This window comes from Xiphophorus hellerii, chromosome 16, assembly GCF_003331165.1.
Source record: "Xiphophorus hellerii strain 12219 chromosome 16, Xiphophorus_hellerii-4.1, whole genome shotgun sequence".
NCBI lineage: Eukaryota > Metazoa > Chordata > Actinopteri > Cyprinodontiformes > Poeciliidae > Xiphophorus > Xiphophorus hellerii.
Genome location: NC_045687.1, coordinates 2,822,625 through 2,842,089, shown reverse-complemented (window position 1 = coordinate 2,842,089; position 19,465 = coordinate 2,822,625). Strand labels below are relative to the sequence as shown.

Genomic DNA, 19,465 nt, shown 5'->3' with positions numbered 1-19,465 from the left:
ATGACTGGGGGACAGAAAAACGTCACTGCTTGAATCACATTTGTTGTCGTACTAGAATGACTCAGTGTTAGGTGTTTGGGTTTATAACCCCACCGACTCAGTGAGCGTCCAACTGGCGGTGATCTACCAGTCGGTGGAAATGGGGCATAATGAACAATCAAACGTGGCTTTAGCTCTCGGAAAATCAAGGAAAAGTACAAAAAACAAAGCTAAAATCTAATCTTGTCTTGTCTTTAACAAACAGAACCATGTAAAGATTGGACTTAGCATCTGAGATTTGCGTCATCCTTTGATTATATGAAAGTCAGACGTCAAGCTTAGACTTTATTAGACTAAGATTTGGGAACTATTATTTACCTGAATGTTCCATTGGTCTAAACTAAGCGTCTTAAAGTGGAACTGGTCTGTAGCCAAAGTCAGAAGAAGAACTCTACAGGGACTTTCAGGAACCTGGAGAACTGATCCAGGTCAGATAAAATGATTTGTAAGACGAGTTTCTTCTATCACAGTTTTAGTGCCAACCAGATGCAGATATTCCGTCAGGCTGGTGACATATCCAGAGGACTGAATACGAGCAGAGATGATTGGTTTAGTGATGATCAGGTGGATTTCTGCTTTTCTCTCAGAACAAATCATCGCAGATTGTTCCAGAGTACACTGTGGACCTGAAAGGAGCGTCGCTCCAATGGGCTGCCAAAGACAAGTCCTCCAAAAAGTTTGTTCTGGAGGTGAGGCCACAGCAGCATCTCTGTTGCCACGGTTACAGGTCAGTGGGCTGGAGGTAACTGTGTCCTGCGTTTGTTTGTGCAGCTGAAGACACGTCAGGGCTGCGAGTATCTGATCCAGTACGACACGGAGAGCATCATCTCGGACTGGTACAAAGTCATCCAGCAAGCCATCCAGCAGCTGACGCCTCATCAGCTGGTACAGCAACACACCCCACAGCCAAACGCACCCATCCTGTAGGCAGACCAGCTCCACCTTACAGTCAGTTCTAGTTTTATTGGATCTGCCAGCAGCTTCTGGTACCGTTCATGATGTCTCGTTGGACCATTTAGAAGAACAGGCTGGGATCTCTATGTGGTTTTAAGCGCCTCACCTCCTCTTTATCCAACCGGGGGTTTTACAGGACTAGCTTTCCTTGCCTGTGGTGTCCACACTTGGACCCGTCCTTTTCTCCTTCTCTGTACTTTTCTTTGGCTTCCTCATACAGGAATGCATCTGTTTGTTCTCACTGTGCGATTCTTGGCCCATTTTAAGCCATTTTTCCAGTTGTGCGACTCGTTTTGGGATCAGATTTGGAATTAATTGTATATTGTACATCGAGTTTTATAGAGGTCATTACGGGGGGGGGGGGGTAACAAGAAGAAATTAAAGGCTCTCATATATTTGTGTGTACTGAAAATATCATGAGTGGTCAGTTTTATCGTTAAGCTGATGATACACTGATGTATCTTCCTGATAATGTTCCAATCCATTGCACCGTCACTAGATTAGAGCTGCAGGACTAAGTAACTCCACTCCTGTGGTTCTTGCATTAATTTAACTTTTTGCTTTGCGACTTCTTTCAGGAACCGGAGCATCTAAGCGAAGACGAGGATAACTCAGACAGAGAGGACAAGATGAGGGGATGTGAGTCTTCCTGAAACTATCCATCATGTTAAAATAAATCCAGCTGCTGGATATAATTCAGATATAGTGGTTCCTTCAAAATAAAAGCTTCTTTCTTAGCTGGTAGTTTCTCCCAAAGTTGAGTCTCATGTTTTTTTCTCCTATGGTTTTTTCAGCCACCAGGAGCAATTCAGGAGCAGACTCAGAGCAGAACCGGATCCGGAGCAAACTGAGACGCTTCCTGCAGAGGAGACCGACGCTGCAGAGCGTCAAAGAGAAGGGATACATCCAGGGTACGGATCAGCTTACAGGAACGTCAGGGAACTTATTATTCTTCCAGATATATTGATTTGCTTTCTGGACTTCTGATGGAAACATCAGGAAGCTTCTAGATTTTTCCTGGTCCTGTCACTCTTTGTTTTAGTGTTAAAATACAATAAACATTTATGTTAATGCATTTGATTTATGAAATGTTTATTTCGCGTTCTGAATGAGTGATTTTCTCCTGCAGACAACGTGTTTGGTTGCCACCTGGACGTTCTCTGTCACAGGGAAAACTCCACCATTCCCAAGTTTGTGGAGAAATGCATCAAAACAGTGGAGAGGAGAGGTGATCAATTCTTAACTTTCCAAAATTAAAATATTCCCTCTTGGATTGGATAGTTACAGCCAATTTTAGAGTTTAAAATTTGTTCCTGGTGAAAACTAAGTTCTGTTACTTTCCCTACCTGATCACTACTGTTTCCTTACAGTTAAAAATAACTAATTCAGCTATAATCAGTGTGGAAATCTAGAATCAATATAAATAATTTCATGATTGTTTTTCTCAATAGTTCATCAAATTATTTTCCTACCAACTGAAATACATTAAACTCAGCAGCTTGTCACATCATCTGGGTGAAATCTTAACAGAAGATATTAAATAAATTTTTTAAATAAATAGATAATAATAATATAATTACCTAAAATTTAAAATAATAATAATGGTAATAATAGTAATATGATAATGACAACATGAAATCAAATTTACCTGAAGTTACAACAAAAAACCACCAGATGGAGCCAGAGAACTCCAAGCTGAGACCCTTCAAACATCCTAACTCAGAAAATCCGTCAGAAAGCTGAAGTTTGTTCCGTTTTCAAACTGAAAAACAGCATCAGAACTGGATCCAGTTGCCATAGGTTGGTCCAGGTGGAGACATGTGTCCATTGATTGGTGAATATCTCTGTTTTCAGACATTTAAACATCAGGAAACTGTTTTACTTTCTGTTGTACCAGGATTGGATATCAGCGATTCAATCAGGAGGATTTTGCTTAAGCAGAATGTGTTTTTGTTCTGATCTTTGACCTCGACTTGTTCTCTGTCCCCTCAACATTCCCGTTCCTTCAGGTCTGGATGTTGATGGGATCTACAGAGTGAGCGGGAACCTGGCTGTGATCCAGAGACTCCGACATAAAGCCGATCACGGTAACTAGAATCCTGCTGCTTCTGTCCGACGGATCCATCAGGCTGGAACAGAAACAATAAACCCAGTTTAAACTAGGATCTAGACCAGAACAAATATGGAGATTGATCTGCAGGAGAACTTGATGATGCATCAACAGTACCAGGAGTTAAAGTCCAGGAGAAACTTGAGAACACAGTTGGTTGGAGGTTGTCCATCTAACTCTGTGGTTCTGTGTCCCTGCAGAGGAACATTTGGACCTGGAGGACGGACAGTGGGAGGAAATCCACGTGATCACTGGAGCACTGAAGCTCTTCTTAAGGGAGCTTCCAGAACCGTTGTTTCCCTTCTGCTGCTTTGACAAGTTCATCGCCACCATCCGTTAGTTCACACACACACCCCCCCACACACACACACACACCAGACCACAATCCCAACCAGCCTCCTCATCTACGGATGTTTGGATTGGTTAATGATCTCATAATTAACTGATAAATGTGAGGAAAAAACTCATTGAGCTTTATGTTTTACCACACACACATTCTAAACCTGATTTGGTAGATTTTTTTCTTATCCTTTTCAGTAACTGAACTCTTCATGTTTCCACAATGAAAACTGAAAAAGACCCAACTTTAAGAATTAGTTTGTAGTTTTACCTTAAAAGCTGTTAGTGTTTGAGGAACAACCAGTGTTTGATTGTGTTGGATGAGTCCAAACGGACCTCAAGGTTCATCTTTTGTCTGTGCAGAACTTTCTGACTACAGCCAGAGGGTTTCTTACACGAAGGACCTGGTCCGCTCTCTGCCGCTGCCGAACTACGACACCATGAAGCTGCTTTTCAAACACCTGCGCAGGTGAGCCCAACCGCTCTGAAGCAGAACCAGAACCAGAACTGCTCCGGTTCTTACCTCCATCTCTGCGTGTTTCAGGGTTATCAACCACAAAGACTCCAACAGGATGTCGGTTCAGAGCGTCGCCATCGTGTTTGGGCCCACGCTGCTCCGGCCGCAGATCGAGTCCGCCAACATGACGGTCCACATGGTCTTCCAGAGCCAGATCGTCGAGCTCATGCTCAACCAATACAATGAGATCTTCGCTGAGACGTAGAAGGAGGTCCACTGTCACCTTCCAGAACCTTCTGAGCAACATATGCTGAACTGAACAACAATGTCTCAAAACCTGTAGGACCACAAGCATATATTCTCTATTGGGGGGAACCTAAAACCAACAGAACTAAAACCATCAAAAACTCTGGTTCTGATACTTCTGAAAGAGGTTTCTTTTGAAGAACCAAACCAACTGGACCTCGAACCGCTAAAGAGACATCACAGACTGAGTTCTACTTGGGACTCTAGCTTGGAAACCTCCTGGAAACTGCAGACCTGAGAAAAACCTCTAGAACCTTCTGAGGAATATCTGTCGAACTGCCTAAAATCCAATTGTAGAACCAAAGTCCAAACAGAAGAAGCTGGAATGTAGAACTTGAATCGCATTGGAACCTGCTCTAATGTCACTGGGATCCTTCTAGAACCTCCATGTTGCATTGACCCAAGCTGTTTTTTACAGCATGAAGTTCATACTGAAGATCTGCTTCGTCAGGAGGAAGTTCTACACTTTAATGTGAGTTTAATGTACGTAGAGGCCAATAATAGCATGAAGATCAAGTGGGAAATCTGAGAATCTATATCTGGAATTTTAAAATTCCAATTGGATCAGTCAGTTTGAATCATTCCCTGACGTCAGCATCAGGTTTCTGTTTATCCAGATTCACCGTGTTAAACACCAAATCAGTTCAGATTTAATTTTTAAAAAGTTTTTTTTCATAAAGAATTGTCATTATTCTTCTGTTTCAAAGGAATCATTTGATCATTTCCATCGTTTCAACATACCCTGGATTTGGGAGTGAAAACATGTAGCCCTTAAAAAGAGACAGAAGCTTCATTAAAGGTTGATAAATCTGAGGAAGGTGTTCTAAATGTTCAGTGGTTCCTAGATGCTTCCCTGAGAGACTCCCAAAGGTTCAGAGAACAAACTACTTTAAATTGTCTATAGGGTGGAGTCTTCCAGGAACAGTTCTGCTGTAATGAGCTTTGTTATGGATCTGCTGCACATTCGCTCTTTGTTTTATACTGTTTAAATGTATTAGAGACACAGAACCAGGTAAACACAGAATATACAGTTTCTGTAAATAAAAGGGAATTTTACTGAGTTTTATTAGAAATAAAAGTCATTATTAAACCAGGAATGGTTGTTGTGTCCAGTTTTAAAGAGGTTTTGGATTCCTTTAAAGATCCGTACCAGACCGGATTTCTTTGGATCTGAAAGGAGAGAGGAGACAAACTAAAAACACATCTGTGCCAGATGTTAAAGTCTAGATGGAAATCAATATCTGATGATAATTATTCAACGATGATTTCAGTTTGCCCAGAGATGGTTATGGTCCAGATATTCTGGTTTCCTCTTTAGACTGTAAAACATCCAGGTTGGGTTAACTGCTGGTTTAGCAAAGTTCAGTGTCTCTGATTCCATCTGAGATGTACACAAAATCTGACCATCTATTAAAAATTTTACTTAATTTTAATAATAAATACAAACATTGAACATGACAATGATGAATGTAGAGTCTCCTTCTCCACATATCAAATCACATAAAATCAAAATATGAGTGTTTTATTGAAGAAATTGAACGTCCTAAATTCATTTAAGCAGAATCAGGGTTTTCCCGCCAGTTCTCTGTGCTGTACTTCTTTTCAACCACCAGATGGCAGCAAAGACCACAGCAGTAGAAAACAAGCGTCGCCATGGAGATGTTTTGTTGATTCCGAGCTGGAACTCAACTGAACACGGAGGAACTGCTCCAGGATTAGTTCACTGTTCTGTTTCAGAGAAAGTATTTCATAGCTTCTGAATCTGTTATTCAATCGACCCACTTCTGTGAACCGACAGGTACTGATTCGACCCAGTTTTGGTCAGATCATCTAAACCCTGATCCATGATTCTTAGCTTGCGCGTGCGTACTAGCATCTTCTTTAAGTTGGGAATTTGACCGACGTGCGTCTCTCATCTCCTGAGTGCGTTTTTCAAGGTAAGTTTTCATTTTTCAGTCCTTTCCGAATTGATTAACTTCTTCTTCTTCTTTCACGTCTGTAAATATTAAGTAAGAAAATTGTTATAACAAAATAAAAAGCTTGAAAACATCATCTCAGGTGAAATAAATTTTTTTCTTGTTGCTGAAATAATAATAGATATCCTAATTCATTGGATATGATTGTACGTAACAGATTAACAAGCAATTACAGTATATGTGAGCTGTGATTATAATACATTTTGTTTATTGTTACTATATTTCCATTTATACTGTTGATAAATAAATTATGACTTCTTGATGTAAAATTGAATAAGTGTTGATTTAATAACAGGTAATTGATCTTATCAGTCATGCATGAACTTCACTGTAATAGATAAAATAATAAACACTATTGTAATTTTTATTTAATTGTTAATTCCTCTTATATTTACAGGAATTAAATGCTTTAAAGCATGAAATGTGGTCGTCCATCCGCTGAACTTTCTTGTTTTTACATTAGTTTCTACCTGAACTAACGGAGCTCCTGTTTGTCCAGGTGTGGTGATGTCACAGCGCGACATCATTGATTTTTCTGTGCTGGAGAAGGAGCTCAAGGCGGCGGTGGAGTCTGAGAGAAAATACCAGCGAGAAAACCAAGCGAAGCTGAGGGCTGTGAGCCAGGGAGTGGATTACGATCAGTTCAGGTGGATCACCAGGAAGTTTTAGGTCTGGCAGAGAAGATCCAGGAGGGTCTGAGGCGGGATATCAGCAGGAATATGAAGAGTTTCTGATTTCTTAAACATTCATGGGTCAGTTTACTCTCCTGAAAGCTTGATGGATCCCTGGAAGTATTCCTGGGATCACTTCCTAAATCTTTTCCGAGAGTTCAGAGTTCAGGGAGCTTCAAGAGTCTTTAAAACATCCCAGTTTTCCATAATATAACATGACATTTATTTAAATGAAGAGTTCTATCTAAAATACTCCAGGATGTAAGGAAAACATTTACATTTCTACTGAGGGCTCCTTGGAATGCTTTATGAGAATATATGAGAAAGTTCCATGTTGTCCTGGAATTTTTACAGTCATAAGCAGGATAATTTTCCAAATATTTATTGGATGAGTTCCAGGTAGCTCCTCTTTGAAAGTAACACCAGGACGTTCGGTGATGTCTCCTGGATCTTCCGAGCTGTAATAATTTATACATTTTTGGCGTTTTCAGGTTAATGACGTGTGTTTCTTTCCCTCAGAGGTCTGGTTCTGACCTCTCACCTGAAGCCTCTGGACAAGAAGGACAGAGACGGAGCTCCACGGAAACAACCATGGAACCCTGTAGCTCCTGGAAACACGTGATGGACCATCACTCCAGGTGGCACGGAGCAATCTCCATCCAGTATAAACTCTGTGGTGTGATCCTGCTGTTTGTTCATTTAAAAGTTTAGCTTCAGATGTTTTACTTTAAAACATTGATTTGATTTTTATCTGTTTATTAAACACCAAGAACTCCAAATGAAAGCTCACAGTTTCTCCTTAAATGTTTCTAATAAACTTCTCATTTTAAAATCCCTGCAGTTCTTCAGGCGTTTTTTTTTATTTATTTTTCACAGAGGTTCTTCTGGATATTTCTTCAACCATGCAGAGTAAGCCAGTAGGGGGCACTGCAGCAGTCACTTCTGGTGTTTGGTATCCCTCAGTGATTAAAGCAACTTCAGTTTAACTCTAAGACTCTCCGTACAGCTGAGAAAGTTGGGTGTCAGGAATCTCTGAGGGCAGTTGGGTAACCGAAGTGATTCTGATGGTGCTTAGGACATAAGAGTAGCTAAGCGGGTTAAGGTGCCTCTGAGAGGCCTTTGGGTATTTCTCAGGGGTTCAGGTATCTGATGGAGATTGAGGGTATCTCTTTGAGGAGTTCAGGTATCTCTAATGGGGGTTTAGGGATCTCTGAGTCAGGGAGAGGCATCTCTGAAGGGGTTTTGGTATCTTTGAGGAGGATTCAGCTATCTCTCAGGGTTGTTGGGTATCTCTCCAATTTGGTTCAGGTGACTCACAGAACGTTTCAGGTAATTTGGGAGAGGGTGTTTCTCAAAAGGATTTGCATTTCAGGTATCTTTTAGAGAAGTTCTGGTTTCTTTTAAAGCGATTCTGGTCTTCAGTCTAATGAGACTACGTGTATCTGAAGGGTTATAACTCCTTCATCTGACTAGGAGCATCTTTTAGGAATGTGTAGGTTTCTTAATGGGGTTCAAGTATCACAAAGGAGGTTTTAAATATCTCTGAGGGTTATTAGAGGAAGTGAACGGAAAGAAAGTCTCCTTGATGCTTCTGATGACTCAATTTGTTTGAGTTGATGAGGAACAGGAAGCGGTTAAACTGAACAGGTTCACACCAAACGCTAAAAACTTAGGGAGAGGCACTCACTCTGACCGATTTCTGCAAGCTCATACTTGGTGCTTTGGGTGTTTCTGGTTGCTGTGAGGAGTGGGTGGTCTGTCTAACAGAGAGGATCTCTGGCTGCAGCAGTAGAGGAAACTTGGAGCTGCAGAGTGAAGTTTGTCAGAAACAGGAGGATCTTCATCACTTCATCACTCTGTTTCTCTCTGGCTTCTGGTGAGTCTCTGATCAATTACAGCTTCAAAAATAACTGTTCGAATGTAACATAGAAGATCTGGCAAAGAGCCACAACCCCCTTCTGGTTCTGTTGGACTCTGTAAAGATAATTGTATGTTAAGTTAGAAACAGTGACGGCAGATGAGATTATTTCTGACAAATTTAACTTATTCTGCTGTAAAGTTACTTGTATTTGTGTAAGAAGTCTAAATAACCCGGTTTTAAACTTAGATCAACCTTTTGAAGAGCTAAAATAAGTCTTAAAATGAAGAAAATGAGGTGGCAGAGTGTTGCTGCATATAGACAACGGACTTGGTTCTCAGATAGACTTCTGGGTGAAGTAGTTCCTGAATGTGGTCAAATCAGCAGCTAGTGTTCCTCAAACAGAAACAGACCTAACCAACACTGGTAATAGAGGCTGTCTAACAATCAGCTGGAACTGCTGGTTCCCACCACTCTGAGGCTTGAAACCCAGCTGATGGTTCAGAACAAAGTCCAGTTTTCCAGCACCCGTTGAGCTGTGGTTCTGAGTGGGTTCAGTCTGTCTCTGTCTCCCTGCAGATCAAACCAGTTGATTTCTGTGGGCTATTGATTCTGGGATCATGAAGGACCAAAACTATAAGGACGAGGTGACGAAGATTCTGGAGGAAGCTCCAAGCGCCAGGAAAGCTCTGCAGGAAAACTATCAAAACCTGCTCAATGTGGCCGATTACTGCTACAACACCTACACCCAGGTTGGTACCGCTACTGCCACCATTAAAGCTCCAGAACATCTAAATACCCCCTGCTGAAACCAACTGATCATAATCTCTCTGCTCATGTGTACAGCTGTTCTTTGGTTAGAAATTGTGTTAGAAACTCTGAAGACTACAAATATGTGCTATTAGAGCAGAATTTCCTGAGCTTTCAAACATCGCAAATTGCATTTGTGATAATTTTGCTTAATGACCATGATTCCAAAACATTTTGGAACCAAACTGGAGAATAGTTCAAAATAATGCCTGTTGCCTTTAGATCCCAGTTCTTGATCTCATATAAACTTTTATTTTATTCATTTTTCCCTCTATCTTAAATTACAATCACATTCTGTTACAAGTTTAGCATATTTTTATAATCACTCTCTTGTTTATAGAATCGTTTCAGTTTGTATAAGTATTTATAGCGGCATTATCTTTCATGATTATTGTCTCAAGTAATTCTGCCCAAAGTTCAGTTTTTTATTGGATTTTTATTTGGTTGTATGATTTAATTTTCTTTTTTTTAGGTTCACACATCTTTTTAAATGCCATTGTGTGTTCTTTTTGTGTGCTAAGCTAAGCTAATTTGTAGCTTAGTTTTGAGCATTGACGAACAAAGCTAACACTTTTATTTTCAGTCTTTGTGTCAATGTAGACTAATCGTTTTTTAGTTTTCAGTCTTTGTGTTAAGCTACCGATAGTTTATTTTTCCCCCTTTCCTTTCAGTTTTTTAGCAAAGCTAAGCTCACTGTTTGTTTTTTGTCATTGTTCTAAATTGAGCTAACTCTTCACTTTGTTTTTTTAGTTTTTGGGCTGAGCTAGACTAATATTTCTCTGGTTTTTCTAACAGTCAGGTGAAAACAGCAAGAAGGCATTGGAGGAAACTAAAAACTTTACCACCCAATCATTAGCCAGTGTTGCGTATCAGATCAGCACTCTGGCTAACAACGTCCTGAGTCTGCTGGATGCTCAGACCAATCAGCTTCGCCAGATGGAGTCCTCCATAAATTTGATTGGTCAGGTGAGTATAAACCTCTCAATTAAAACACATTATATTTTTTAATAATCTCAGGGTGTTGATGGAATATTTCATCATGAAATTATTTTGTTTAGTTTGCAAAAGGTGTGGACCGGTGAATTCAACATATTTAGAGATATTTATACAAATTAGACATTTTGAAAATGTATTAAACATTTACAGGAGAGATTATATATTATTGTGAAATGTTCTCACTAAGTGCATCAGTAGAAGGATTCTGTTCCTCCCGTTGGACTGATTGAGGTTGGAATGAGGTTCAGGGTCCTCCCAGTCATGAGGCTATTTACAGGGACAGCCTGAGCAACCAGGGTCTGAATGGATGGATGGATGAATGGAGCCTCTGTTTGCTGCTTCCTTATTGTTTTCTGATCTGCTCAAAGCTCTGCTGTGATTTAAGGAGCTGTCCAGAAGCATCCATGATCCAGACCAGGACCATTCTGTGAATGATGGTGTTAAACATCAGGGGGTGCTTTGAAAAGAACATCAGTGAATGGGGAAAAACCCTCTGAAGATGTTTTCTTCTCAGAAGTTCACATAATCTGATCATTTTCTTTTTGTTGTCCTGACATTTTGGTCTACAACACCCAGCTGGATCTTTCTGATGAATGTTTATCTTAAACTGAAAGTTAGTCTCTTGTTCAGACTCTTAGCAAAATATCTTCCTGGCTGGTTACAACATCTTCACTCTTTTCTAACTTCTTTTTTTATGACCATTTTAAAGAAAAATCTGAAAAATGTATAGCCCTTCTGTCATTAGTTCATGTTAGGAAAAATCATTACTCATAACCTTTGCCATAAGCTGAGGCCTAACCCTAAGGTTAGGTCACAAGGTTGCCCAACAGACAAGTTTCAAGGTAGCTTACTCTAGTCTTGGTATTAATGTTCCTGTGGTCTAATTCAGTGAACGACTCTTAGTCTGAACCTTCCATCCTTACCATGAGGCAAATTTGACAACTGACACCTAACATGGGACGAAGCCCTGCATCAAGCCTTTTCCTGTGGCTTGATGCAGGAGGTAATGAGAAGACCTAAGTGGAGATTCTCAGGAGGGACTATTCCCCTTCTAACCTGGAAAAACCTTGGCAAGTCTGGGTTCCCTTCAGGACCGTTAACCTCCAGGATCCTCCATTATCTTGACTGGGATGGACAAATGGGTTGTCATTAATTGTCTGACAATGTATCAGCTTATCAGAGGGAAGGTATCTTTTGGTGTGACCTCTTTTGTTGTGACTGCTTCCTTAAAATGAAGAAGGTCAGACTAAACTTCCTGATGAAGTTTGATCACTTCAGCTTTTCAAAGTCGTGTATGCATTTATTCAAACTTTGAAGGGAAAGTTCAATAGTACCAGAAGTAACTCCTCTCCAGAGTTAAGACTGACCCTCTCGAGTTATGGTTGTAGTTCAGAATATTTTCACAGTCTCTAATTGCTTTTCCACAGACCATAGAAATGCATAAAGAGAAAGTTGCACGGCGGGAAATAGGTGCCTTCACGGCAGTCAGACGAGTTCCTCGCAACCATAAGATCATCCCTCCAACTGGCACGCAGCCCCGCCCATCGTACAGCCGCCGACCAATCAACTACCAGCAGCTGGACGAGATCGGCCATGGCATTAAGGTAGCACTCTCCTTCACAGTTTAATGTTTGTGTTTGCCCTTTGGCAGCTCTTCTAGAGGAGGTTAGCTTAAATCTTATTGACTTGGATAAATAACTATAGGGCAAGAGGTTTAGTCTAATTTAGTCTGGTTGATGGGAATCAGCATTCTGGTTATTAAAAGATACACAAAGCAACATTTACACCCTAAAAAAGAAGCTGAAAGCAGAAGTGAAGCATTGTTAGCTGCGAACGGCAAGCTAACAGGAAGTCTCTTCTGCACAGAGCCACAGAAGCAGAATTAATGCTGCAAAAAAGTTCCCTTTTCAGACTCCAAGTGACACTAGTTTCTGTACAGATTTATCTGTTTCGTTTGAAAATTAACAGTGTCAAAACAACGCAGCAGCAAAACTGATACAGCTTAAACATCTCAGTAAAGATCCACCTGTCAGTTTTCTTCCAGTGGACCTGAATAAAAACAGTTTTCACAAAAAGGCCAAGAAAAGTTCGCATCAGGTGAACAATATTTTCTTAAGGAGATTTTCTGAAAGACCTGACCCAGGACCGTTGGTGGCTTTTCTTTCCGTTTCAGTTCAGTTCCAAAACGTTGAGACCAACCATTCAGGAGTGGCATTGTCACTGCACCATTGTTCTGCTACTATTTCTGAGCTGTTTACCTTAACCTGAAAACTTTGCTTTGTCTAGTTCTAGGCCACCCTCACCCATTAAAGCTGCCAGATTTTTAAAAACAAAAGCAAATTGAGAAACAAGGATTCTCAATTTTAATCAGAGAAGAAAGTGGCCAGCAAAAGAAGACATTACAAAATATTTTAAAACTCAAATTTGACCTTATTTTAAATATTCTTTAATTTTTCTTATAACACAGTTTAACAGTTAAGATCAAAATTGAAATCTAAGCTTCTATATTGGATTGTGGGGTGACACTGCAAAAACACAACATGTTATCAATTCTTTTTTGCTTCCTTTTAATGTAAAAATCTTATTGGACTTGATTTGTATGCAATAAGATTGCGCAACAATCTTATTGTACAAAATATCTTTTCAGAAAGATATTCTGGCTTTTTAAAGGCAATAATTACTTAATATTGATGAAATAGTGCTAGTTCTGCCGACTGATTATTTCACTTGCAAAATTGGAAAAATGTTGTGTAATAAGTTGCGAGATGCTGAGTTTTAAAGATGGATCAGTTTTCTCTGCAGTTAACAGCAAAAAAAAGACAAAGCTCTTAACTAAAATCCCCCCCCACCCCCCTCCACACACACACACACATGCGCGGTTGTGTATCTTCATGAGGACTCAATAAACCCCCTGCTTTGCGAGGACACCAACCTAGACTTTAACTAACACTGATTAATTTAGTAGAAAAACACACTCAGACAACCCTGTTAGCACCAACATCCACCTCTACACAGTGTCTGTCCCTGTGATGTCCACGGGGTCTGAATGTCCCGCTGGACCTCACAGAAACACACACACACACAAACATACACACACCCTGAGCTGAGGCTCTTTGTTGGCCGTGGGAAAATGTTTGGAGAGACTAATTAGAGCTGCTGAAAGCTGAGGGCTCCATTCATGTTCACCCTGCTCTGTGTTTGCCCCCTCGTCCCTGCAGGTCTCTGGGAAACAGCCGGAGAAAACGGGAACGATCCGGAAACACGGAGCCTCCGTCAGGTCTGCTTCTCCTCCTCTGCAGAGCTTCTGTACTCAGCAGTTTCTTGTTTTTGCAGCAAAGACTCACACAGGAAGTCTGACTGCGGTTTCATGTGTGTCTGTTTCAGGTCCAACAAAGCTCCTGAGCCAGTTCAGTGCCCAGTGGCTCCCCCTGCTGGAGGGTAAGAGCCAGATTCATGTCTCAGCCTGATGAGGCGTGCGTGGCTGAGAAAATTGTTTCACTTAATTTTTCATTTCAGTACAAATAAAACTCCTTTAGTATGTAAAAAAAAGAATAACTACCATGAATCATACTGACTGTTAAAAAAAAAATCGATCTTTTAGTGATAATGCTGATTTTTCTTCAAATATAAAGATGATTGCAGGTCGTCACGCTTTTTTTTATTTGTTTCTAATAATTACATTTTATAGTATAACTTTCTCACAGAAATTGCAGACAGATAATATAAAATAAAATGGCATTTTAATAAAAGCATGCTTTCTGAGTAATTCATAACCATTTTATCCATCTTTAGGTCTAAGACCAAAATTTAATTTCAACATGTAAGAGAGAGATTTTTTTTTATTTCCCCTCATATTTTTAAGATCTTCAGGCAAAATTTAGATTTTTTGGGTTTGAAACTGAAAGTTTATTTGAGGTCTATGAGTTTTAGACATGTAGTAGATACCTACAATTTGGGATGTTAGGATGAAGAAAATCAATAAAAACAAACATGTTTTAATGAGTTATTAGAGCAAAATTTCCATTAATATAAAGAAACAAGTATGAAACGATCAGTGATCCTTGAGGTATTCCACAAGTCACATTTCATCACCTTCCTGGCCCCAAGTCAACGTTTTGTTTTTTTTTTTGCCAAAAAGGAGATGGTGATTTTATTGACAAAATCACATTAGACTAAATAAATAAATAAAAACTACTTATGCTATTATTGTAGGAAGCTAATGATTCCTTCCATGATGTCAGTTTCCTTTTGGTAGCTATTAAATAATTAACCAATCAGTCATTTTTTTCACCTGACTATTATTTAATCAACATTATTCTCCCTCTCAGGTCCAGCTTTGGGAAACCTGTAGCTCCGCCCACCATTCCCCCCATTGGCCAAGCTCCACCTGACTGTAACATCCTCACCAGTTTGCTGGATGAAGCTCCACTTCCTCCTCCTCTCCCTGACGAGGAGTTGCTTCAGAGTGGGGACGTAATCTCCGGTCTGCCCCCTCCTCCTCCGCCTCCTGATTCCTCAGGACTGATGGTGGCTCCAACAGCACCTCCTCCTCCGCCTCCTCCTTCTGGCTCCTCAGGGGTTGTGATCAATCAAAGCGCTCCACCTCCTCCTCCACCTCCTCCTCCTTCTTCTTCTTCTGGGGTTGTGATCAATCACAGCGCTCCTGCTCCTCCTCCAATTGCACCGCTCACCCTAGAAACAGGTGATGAAATTACAGTGTGTTCACACGACAAACTGAATCATCAAAGCCAAAATTTAAATATAAAAACAAACAAACACAATGGGGATCTCTGTTGTATTTTATTTATTTTTTTTATCAGACATCATAATTTTTTTTTTCTTCTGGCCATTTCTCCATTCCTGTTATAAGTTTTAGGTAAAATAATGTTTCCACCATGTTGGTATTTTTTAAAATGTCATATTTTAAATTTAAATATTTAATTAGCTAGCTAAAAATTTGAATTACAATGTAAATGGTTATCTCACAACTAAATCTTTTGTTTAGAAACTAAATATTTTACACTGAGATAAATATTTAGTTAGCAAGCTAAACATTAAACCTTAAACTAAATAATTAGCTCCAGAAAGACATAAAAATTTTCTTTTTTTTGCCAAATACACAAACTAATTTCTATGCTCTTACAGTAATTAGAGGCCTCTACAGATTTCAGTATGAGGCCTAAAGTCTTTGTGTTTCTGAGAAAAGAGTGGTGCTGTGGGCTCTCCATCAGTTACCATAGCAACCAGTGGCTCACTCTAACGATTCAACACTTTCCACTTACTACTACTATTATTACTGATTTTACTGTAATTCACATTTGTGTTTTATGTATTCTGTACTTTGATGCCCCCTGCAGGTTTAAAATATTGTTTTTTTCAAATTATTTAAATCTCAAAATAATCAGAGCTTAGCTTTGTACTCATACCAATTCCAGTATTACACAAAATGAATGCTAATATTACTCTGAAGTAATTATTACAAATAAATTATCCTAATCCTGATTTTATTAATTTAGTTATGATTTTATGAAATAACTTAGCCTCTTCATCTGATCTGGGCTGATTTTTGTCTTTGTGGATTAAACAAAAAGAAGTCCTGGTCAGTGTGTGACATCACAATGACATCATCTCTATTGTCTTTCCTCAGTGGTGGAGGAGAACAGCCTGCCGCCTCCTTCTCCTCCCCCTCCCTCTGATAATAATGGCTTCCCATCATTACCCAATGATGGCTCAGATTTTCTGGCCCCGCCTCCACCACCTCCACCTCCTCAGGAAGGAGACGGTAATACCGTTTTTTAGTTGTATAAATTAATCAGTAATCAGACAGGAAGTGGGGGGAAGACATTCAGCAAAGGTCCCAACGTGGGGAATCGAACCCCCGACTCGTCATTCCTCAGTTGTTTCACTTTCTGCTTCTTCTCTGCTGCTTATTTGCAGTGTTTACTTCTTCTGTGGTGTTTTTCAGTGACCCTCACATCTCGGAGGAGTCGCCGCCGGCGCTCACCTCCGACCACTCGCTCTGTCTCTCTGAGGGTCCGCTCGGGCCCCGCCTCTCGCTGCCGCTACACTCGCTCTCTCTTCTTGCCTGCAGTCCAGTCATGTAAGCTGCTGTCGTCCAATAAGAACTCAGGAGAGGCTGACGATGGATCAGTGATTAGTTTTAGGATCTTCAGTTTGTTCATAAATAACCCAATTATAGTTCTCACCTGTGTTGGGTTATATTCCTGGAGTGACTGAAGTTGGAGGACATTTTAGGAAAATGCCCGTCGTGTGACCCATCTCACATCTGAACCATGGATGTTCAGATGTTTATGAATGGTCCAGATACTGATTAAAACTTCAGATGTAAGTGTAGAGTTCAGAATGTTCGGATACTAATGAACAGTTCAGAATGTTCGGATACTAATGAACAGTTCAGAATGTTCGGATACTAATGAACAGTTCAGGGTGGTCAATTATTAATGAACAGTTCAGAATGTTGGGATACTAATGAACAGTTCAGAATGTTCAGGTACTAATGAACAGTTCAGAATGTTCAGGTACTAATGAACAGTTCAGGGTGGTCAATTATTAATGAACAGTTCAGAACACTCAGATGTGGATAAACAGCACAGAATGTTCAGAATTTGAACAGTTCCCATGGTTCAGATGTCTATGAACAGTTCAGAATCATGTTAAAATGTGATGAACAGTTCATAATGTTCAGATGTGGATGAACAATTGAGATGTTAATGAACAGTTCAGAATGTTCAGATGCTGAACAGTTCCCAAGGTTCAAATATGGATGAACAGTTCAGAATGTTCAGATGTTGGTGAACAGATTAGAATATCCATATGAACAGTTCATGTCGGTTTCAGGCCAGATTTTGGCTCCTGGTTCTCTAAACTGACTCGGCTTCTCTCTGTCTGTCAGTCAGGATTCCCCCTCCTCCTCCCTACCCTCCCCCTCATGCCCCTCCGGAGCCCATCGCCTCTTCATCCTCCTCTCCCTCTTCCCCCTTCCCCCTGCTCTCTCGCTCTTCCTCCGCCTCCCCTCGGCTCTGCTTACCTGCTCGTCTTGAACACCTGGGTAAGGAACCGGTAGTGGTACTGCTGTAGATGTAGCACAGCTAACTATAGAAGAGCATTGTGTAGCAGTGCTACTCATCTCTAAGTATGTAGTACAAATGTAGTACACACAGATATGTAGCATAGCGCTGCTCTGTTGATGGTTCCTGTCCTCTCATAGATCTTCAGATCTTAGCCCCGCCCCCTCCTCTTTCATTGGATGATATTGGAGAATTTGATGACATCATGCCGCCCCTTCCTCCTCCAGTGGACTATGACATCAATGCTCCCCCAGACTACATGGAGAAAGGTGCCACCACCCACCCCACCATGGTGCTGCACTATTAGAGTGAGATGTTACTTATGATGCATTTCCTCTTTTTGTCCTAGTGGTGGCGCTGTATACTTACGAGGCCTCCAAGCCTGACGACCTCTCTCTAACTGAGGGGGACATCATTTACGTGATGCGTCGCCATGACGACGGCTGGTGTGAGGGCGTCTGTAATGGCCGGGAGGGCTTCTTCCCTGAAAACTACGTCCAGGCATGTGACTAGATGAAGCCATGCCCCTTTTCTGTTGCTACGGAGATACTTATTTTTCTGTTTTACTCATCAAAGCAAGTTATACAGAAACATTATTATTCCATCTATAAGTAGGTAATTAATATTTGTCTGAGTGTAAATAACAGAAATAAAAGTTTATTACCTGAAAAGCTCCCAGGTGGTTCTGTCTGTTTTGTGTTCTGACCATCAGAGGGCGCTGTTTCCTCTCTTTTCTGACTGCAAGACAATTACCATCAAAGGATAAAAAAGATTTTTCAAAACCATGAGAAATTATGGTCCCAGTTCAGGATATATTTTTAAAAATCACTAAAATAAAATAAAATATAAATTTCTTAATCATTGATTTTTTAATTTTTTATCATAAAATTTAATCTGCTTTTTTTTTTTACAATGGAGTATTAGGGCCAAGTTTAGAAAGACATTTTAATTATGAAAATAAAGTCATAATATTACCATAAAAAGTCTTTAAATATTACATATCGCAAGAAAAAAGTTATATAAAAATAAATCCATAATATCATGAGGATGGAGTCATACATCCTCATGTATTATTATTAAGTCATAATAATACAAGAATAAAGTCATTATTACCAAAATAGTTAATAACATAAAAAGAACATAATAAAAAACTTTTTTAATAAAAAAAGTGATATGACAAAAAGTCTTACAAATATGAGAATAAAATCATAACAATAGAAGAATAAAGTCAAAAAATTAAGAAAAATTTACTTATATTGACAAAATGATGTCATAATATTTGTACAATGAAGTAATAATTTTATAATCGTATACAAATTAAAATGAGGAATATTGAGCGTATTGTGAAGTTACACTTTAGTATACATTTTACAGATATACTTAGTGTTTTAACATTTTACCATCAAACTTTTATCAGTAGCAGGACTTTGAAATGGTTGTTCAAACTACTATGTTTATTTTTAATCAGATCAGATCTCAATAACTATGTTGAAGCTTTGCTCTTATAAAAACGATTTTATTTCTCGTAATTTTTTTGACTTTCTTATGGTATTTGCGTCTTTATTTTGCTAATATTATAACTTCATTCTAATTTATTCATAATTTTAAAACAATTTTTTTAGTCTGGTCCTAAGGTATTTCAATTATAATACATTGAACGTAATTTGTTAAACTGATTTTACATGCTTATGTTTCTGATTGGCTGCCAGTCAAATTTATGAAGCTGCTTCGCTCCTGCAGCTAGCACTGAAAAATGGAAAAGTTTCTGTCAAAACTCAAGAAATCCTGTTGGAAAAAGCCCTGGTCAACTAAAACCAGAAGGCATGAGGCAACATTTATGCTAACTAATGTAAAAATGGTT

General features: G+C 39.5%; 3 protein-coding genes across 10 annotated transcripts in view; all 3 read left to right on the top strand.

The window, feature by feature from the left end:
* Positions 1-5,302, top strand: part of arhgap27l (Rho GTPase activating protein 27, like) — a 34,758-nt gene extending 29,456 nt beyond the window's left edge. For all 5 annotated transcript variants that reach the window (XM_032587081.1, XM_032587078.1, XM_032587079.1 and 2 more), the window contains 9 exons: positions 627-728; positions 811-924; positions 1,572-1,632; positions 1,788-1,904; positions 2,123-2,221; positions 3,003-3,080; positions 3,304-3,438; positions 3,806-3,911; positions 3,987-5,302. In XM_032587081.1, the coding sequence (XP_032442972.1) occupies positions 627-728; positions 811-924; positions 1,572-1,632; positions 1,788-1,904; positions 2,123-2,221; positions 3,003-3,080; positions 3,304-3,438; positions 3,806-3,911; positions 3,987-4,164 (990 nt within the window). In that variant the 3' untranslated portion in view covers positions 4,165-5,302. The remainder of the gene's footprint in view (positions 1-626; positions 729-810; positions 925-1,571; positions 1,633-1,787; positions 1,905-2,122; positions 2,222-3,002; positions 3,081-3,303; positions 3,439-3,805; positions 3,912-3,986) is intronic.
* Positions 5,303-5,420: 118 nt separating this feature from the next.
* Positions 5,421-7,688, top strand: dnaaf19 (dynein axonemal assembly factor 19). 3 transcript variants are annotated; one of them, XM_032587086.1, is made up of 3 exons: positions 5,421-6,003; positions 6,681-6,828; positions 7,372-7,688. In XM_032587086.1, the coding sequence occupies exons 2-3, from the start codon at positions 6,689-6,691 to the stop codon at positions 7,472-7,474; spliced, it is 243 nt and encodes an 80-aa protein (XP_032442977.1). In that variant the 5' UTR covers positions 5,421-6,003; positions 6,681-6,688; the 3' UTR covers positions 7,475-7,688. The 3 variants fall into 3 exon arrangements, with proteins under 3 accessions (XP_032442977.1, XP_032442976.1, XP_032442978.1); XM_032587085.1 differs by having other exon boundaries at positions 5,421-6,128; XM_032587087.1 differs by having other exon boundaries at positions 5,421-6,142.
* Positions 7,689-8,502: 814 nt separating this feature from the next.
* abi3a (ABI family, member 3a) lies at positions 8,503-18,279 on the top strand. 2 transcript variants are annotated; one of them, XM_032587083.1, is made up of 12 exons: positions 8,503-8,728; positions 9,290-9,462; positions 10,316-10,486; positions 11,944-12,120; positions 13,735-13,793; positions 13,901-13,954; positions 14,845-15,218; positions 16,164-16,298; positions 16,482-16,616; positions 17,430-17,585; positions 17,745-17,873; positions 17,954-18,279. In XM_032587083.1, exons 2-12 carry the CDS (start codon positions 9,331-9,333, stop codon positions 18,115-18,117), a joined length of 1,686 nt encoding a protein of 561 aa, XP_032442974.1. In that variant the 5' UTR covers positions 8,503-8,728; positions 9,290-9,330; the 3' UTR covers positions 18,118-18,279. The 2 variants fall into 2 exon arrangements, with proteins under 2 accessions (XP_032442974.1, XP_032442975.1); XM_032587084.1 differs by lacking the exons at positions 16,482-16,616; positions 17,430-17,585 and having other exon boundaries at positions 8,505-8,728.
* Positions 18,280-19,465: the final 1,186 nt, after the last annotated feature.

Excerpts from the sequence above, each read along its gene's own strand:
- abi3a (XM_032587083.1), top strand. The coding sequence starts at position 9,331 with ATGAAGGACCAAAACTATAAGGACGAGGTGACGAAGATTCTGGAGGAA. Across the intron at positions 13,794-13,900 it reads AAACACGGAGCCTCCGTCAG|GTCCAACAAAGCTCCTGAGC; the intron begins GTCTGCTTCTCC and ends TGTCTGTTTCAG. Across the intron at positions 16,299-16,481 it reads ACCTCCTCAGGAAGGAGACG|TGACCCTCACATCTCGGAGG; the intron begins GTAATACCGTTT and ends GGTGTTTTTCAG.
- dnaaf19 (XM_032587086.1), top strand. The coding sequence starts at position 6,689 with ATGTCACAGCGCGACATCATTGATTTTTCTGTGCTGGAGAAGGAGCTC. Across the intron at positions 6,829-7,371 it reads GTGGATTACGATCAGTTCAG|AGGTCTGGTTCTGACCTCTC; the intron begins GTGGATCACCAG and ends TCTTTCCCTCAG.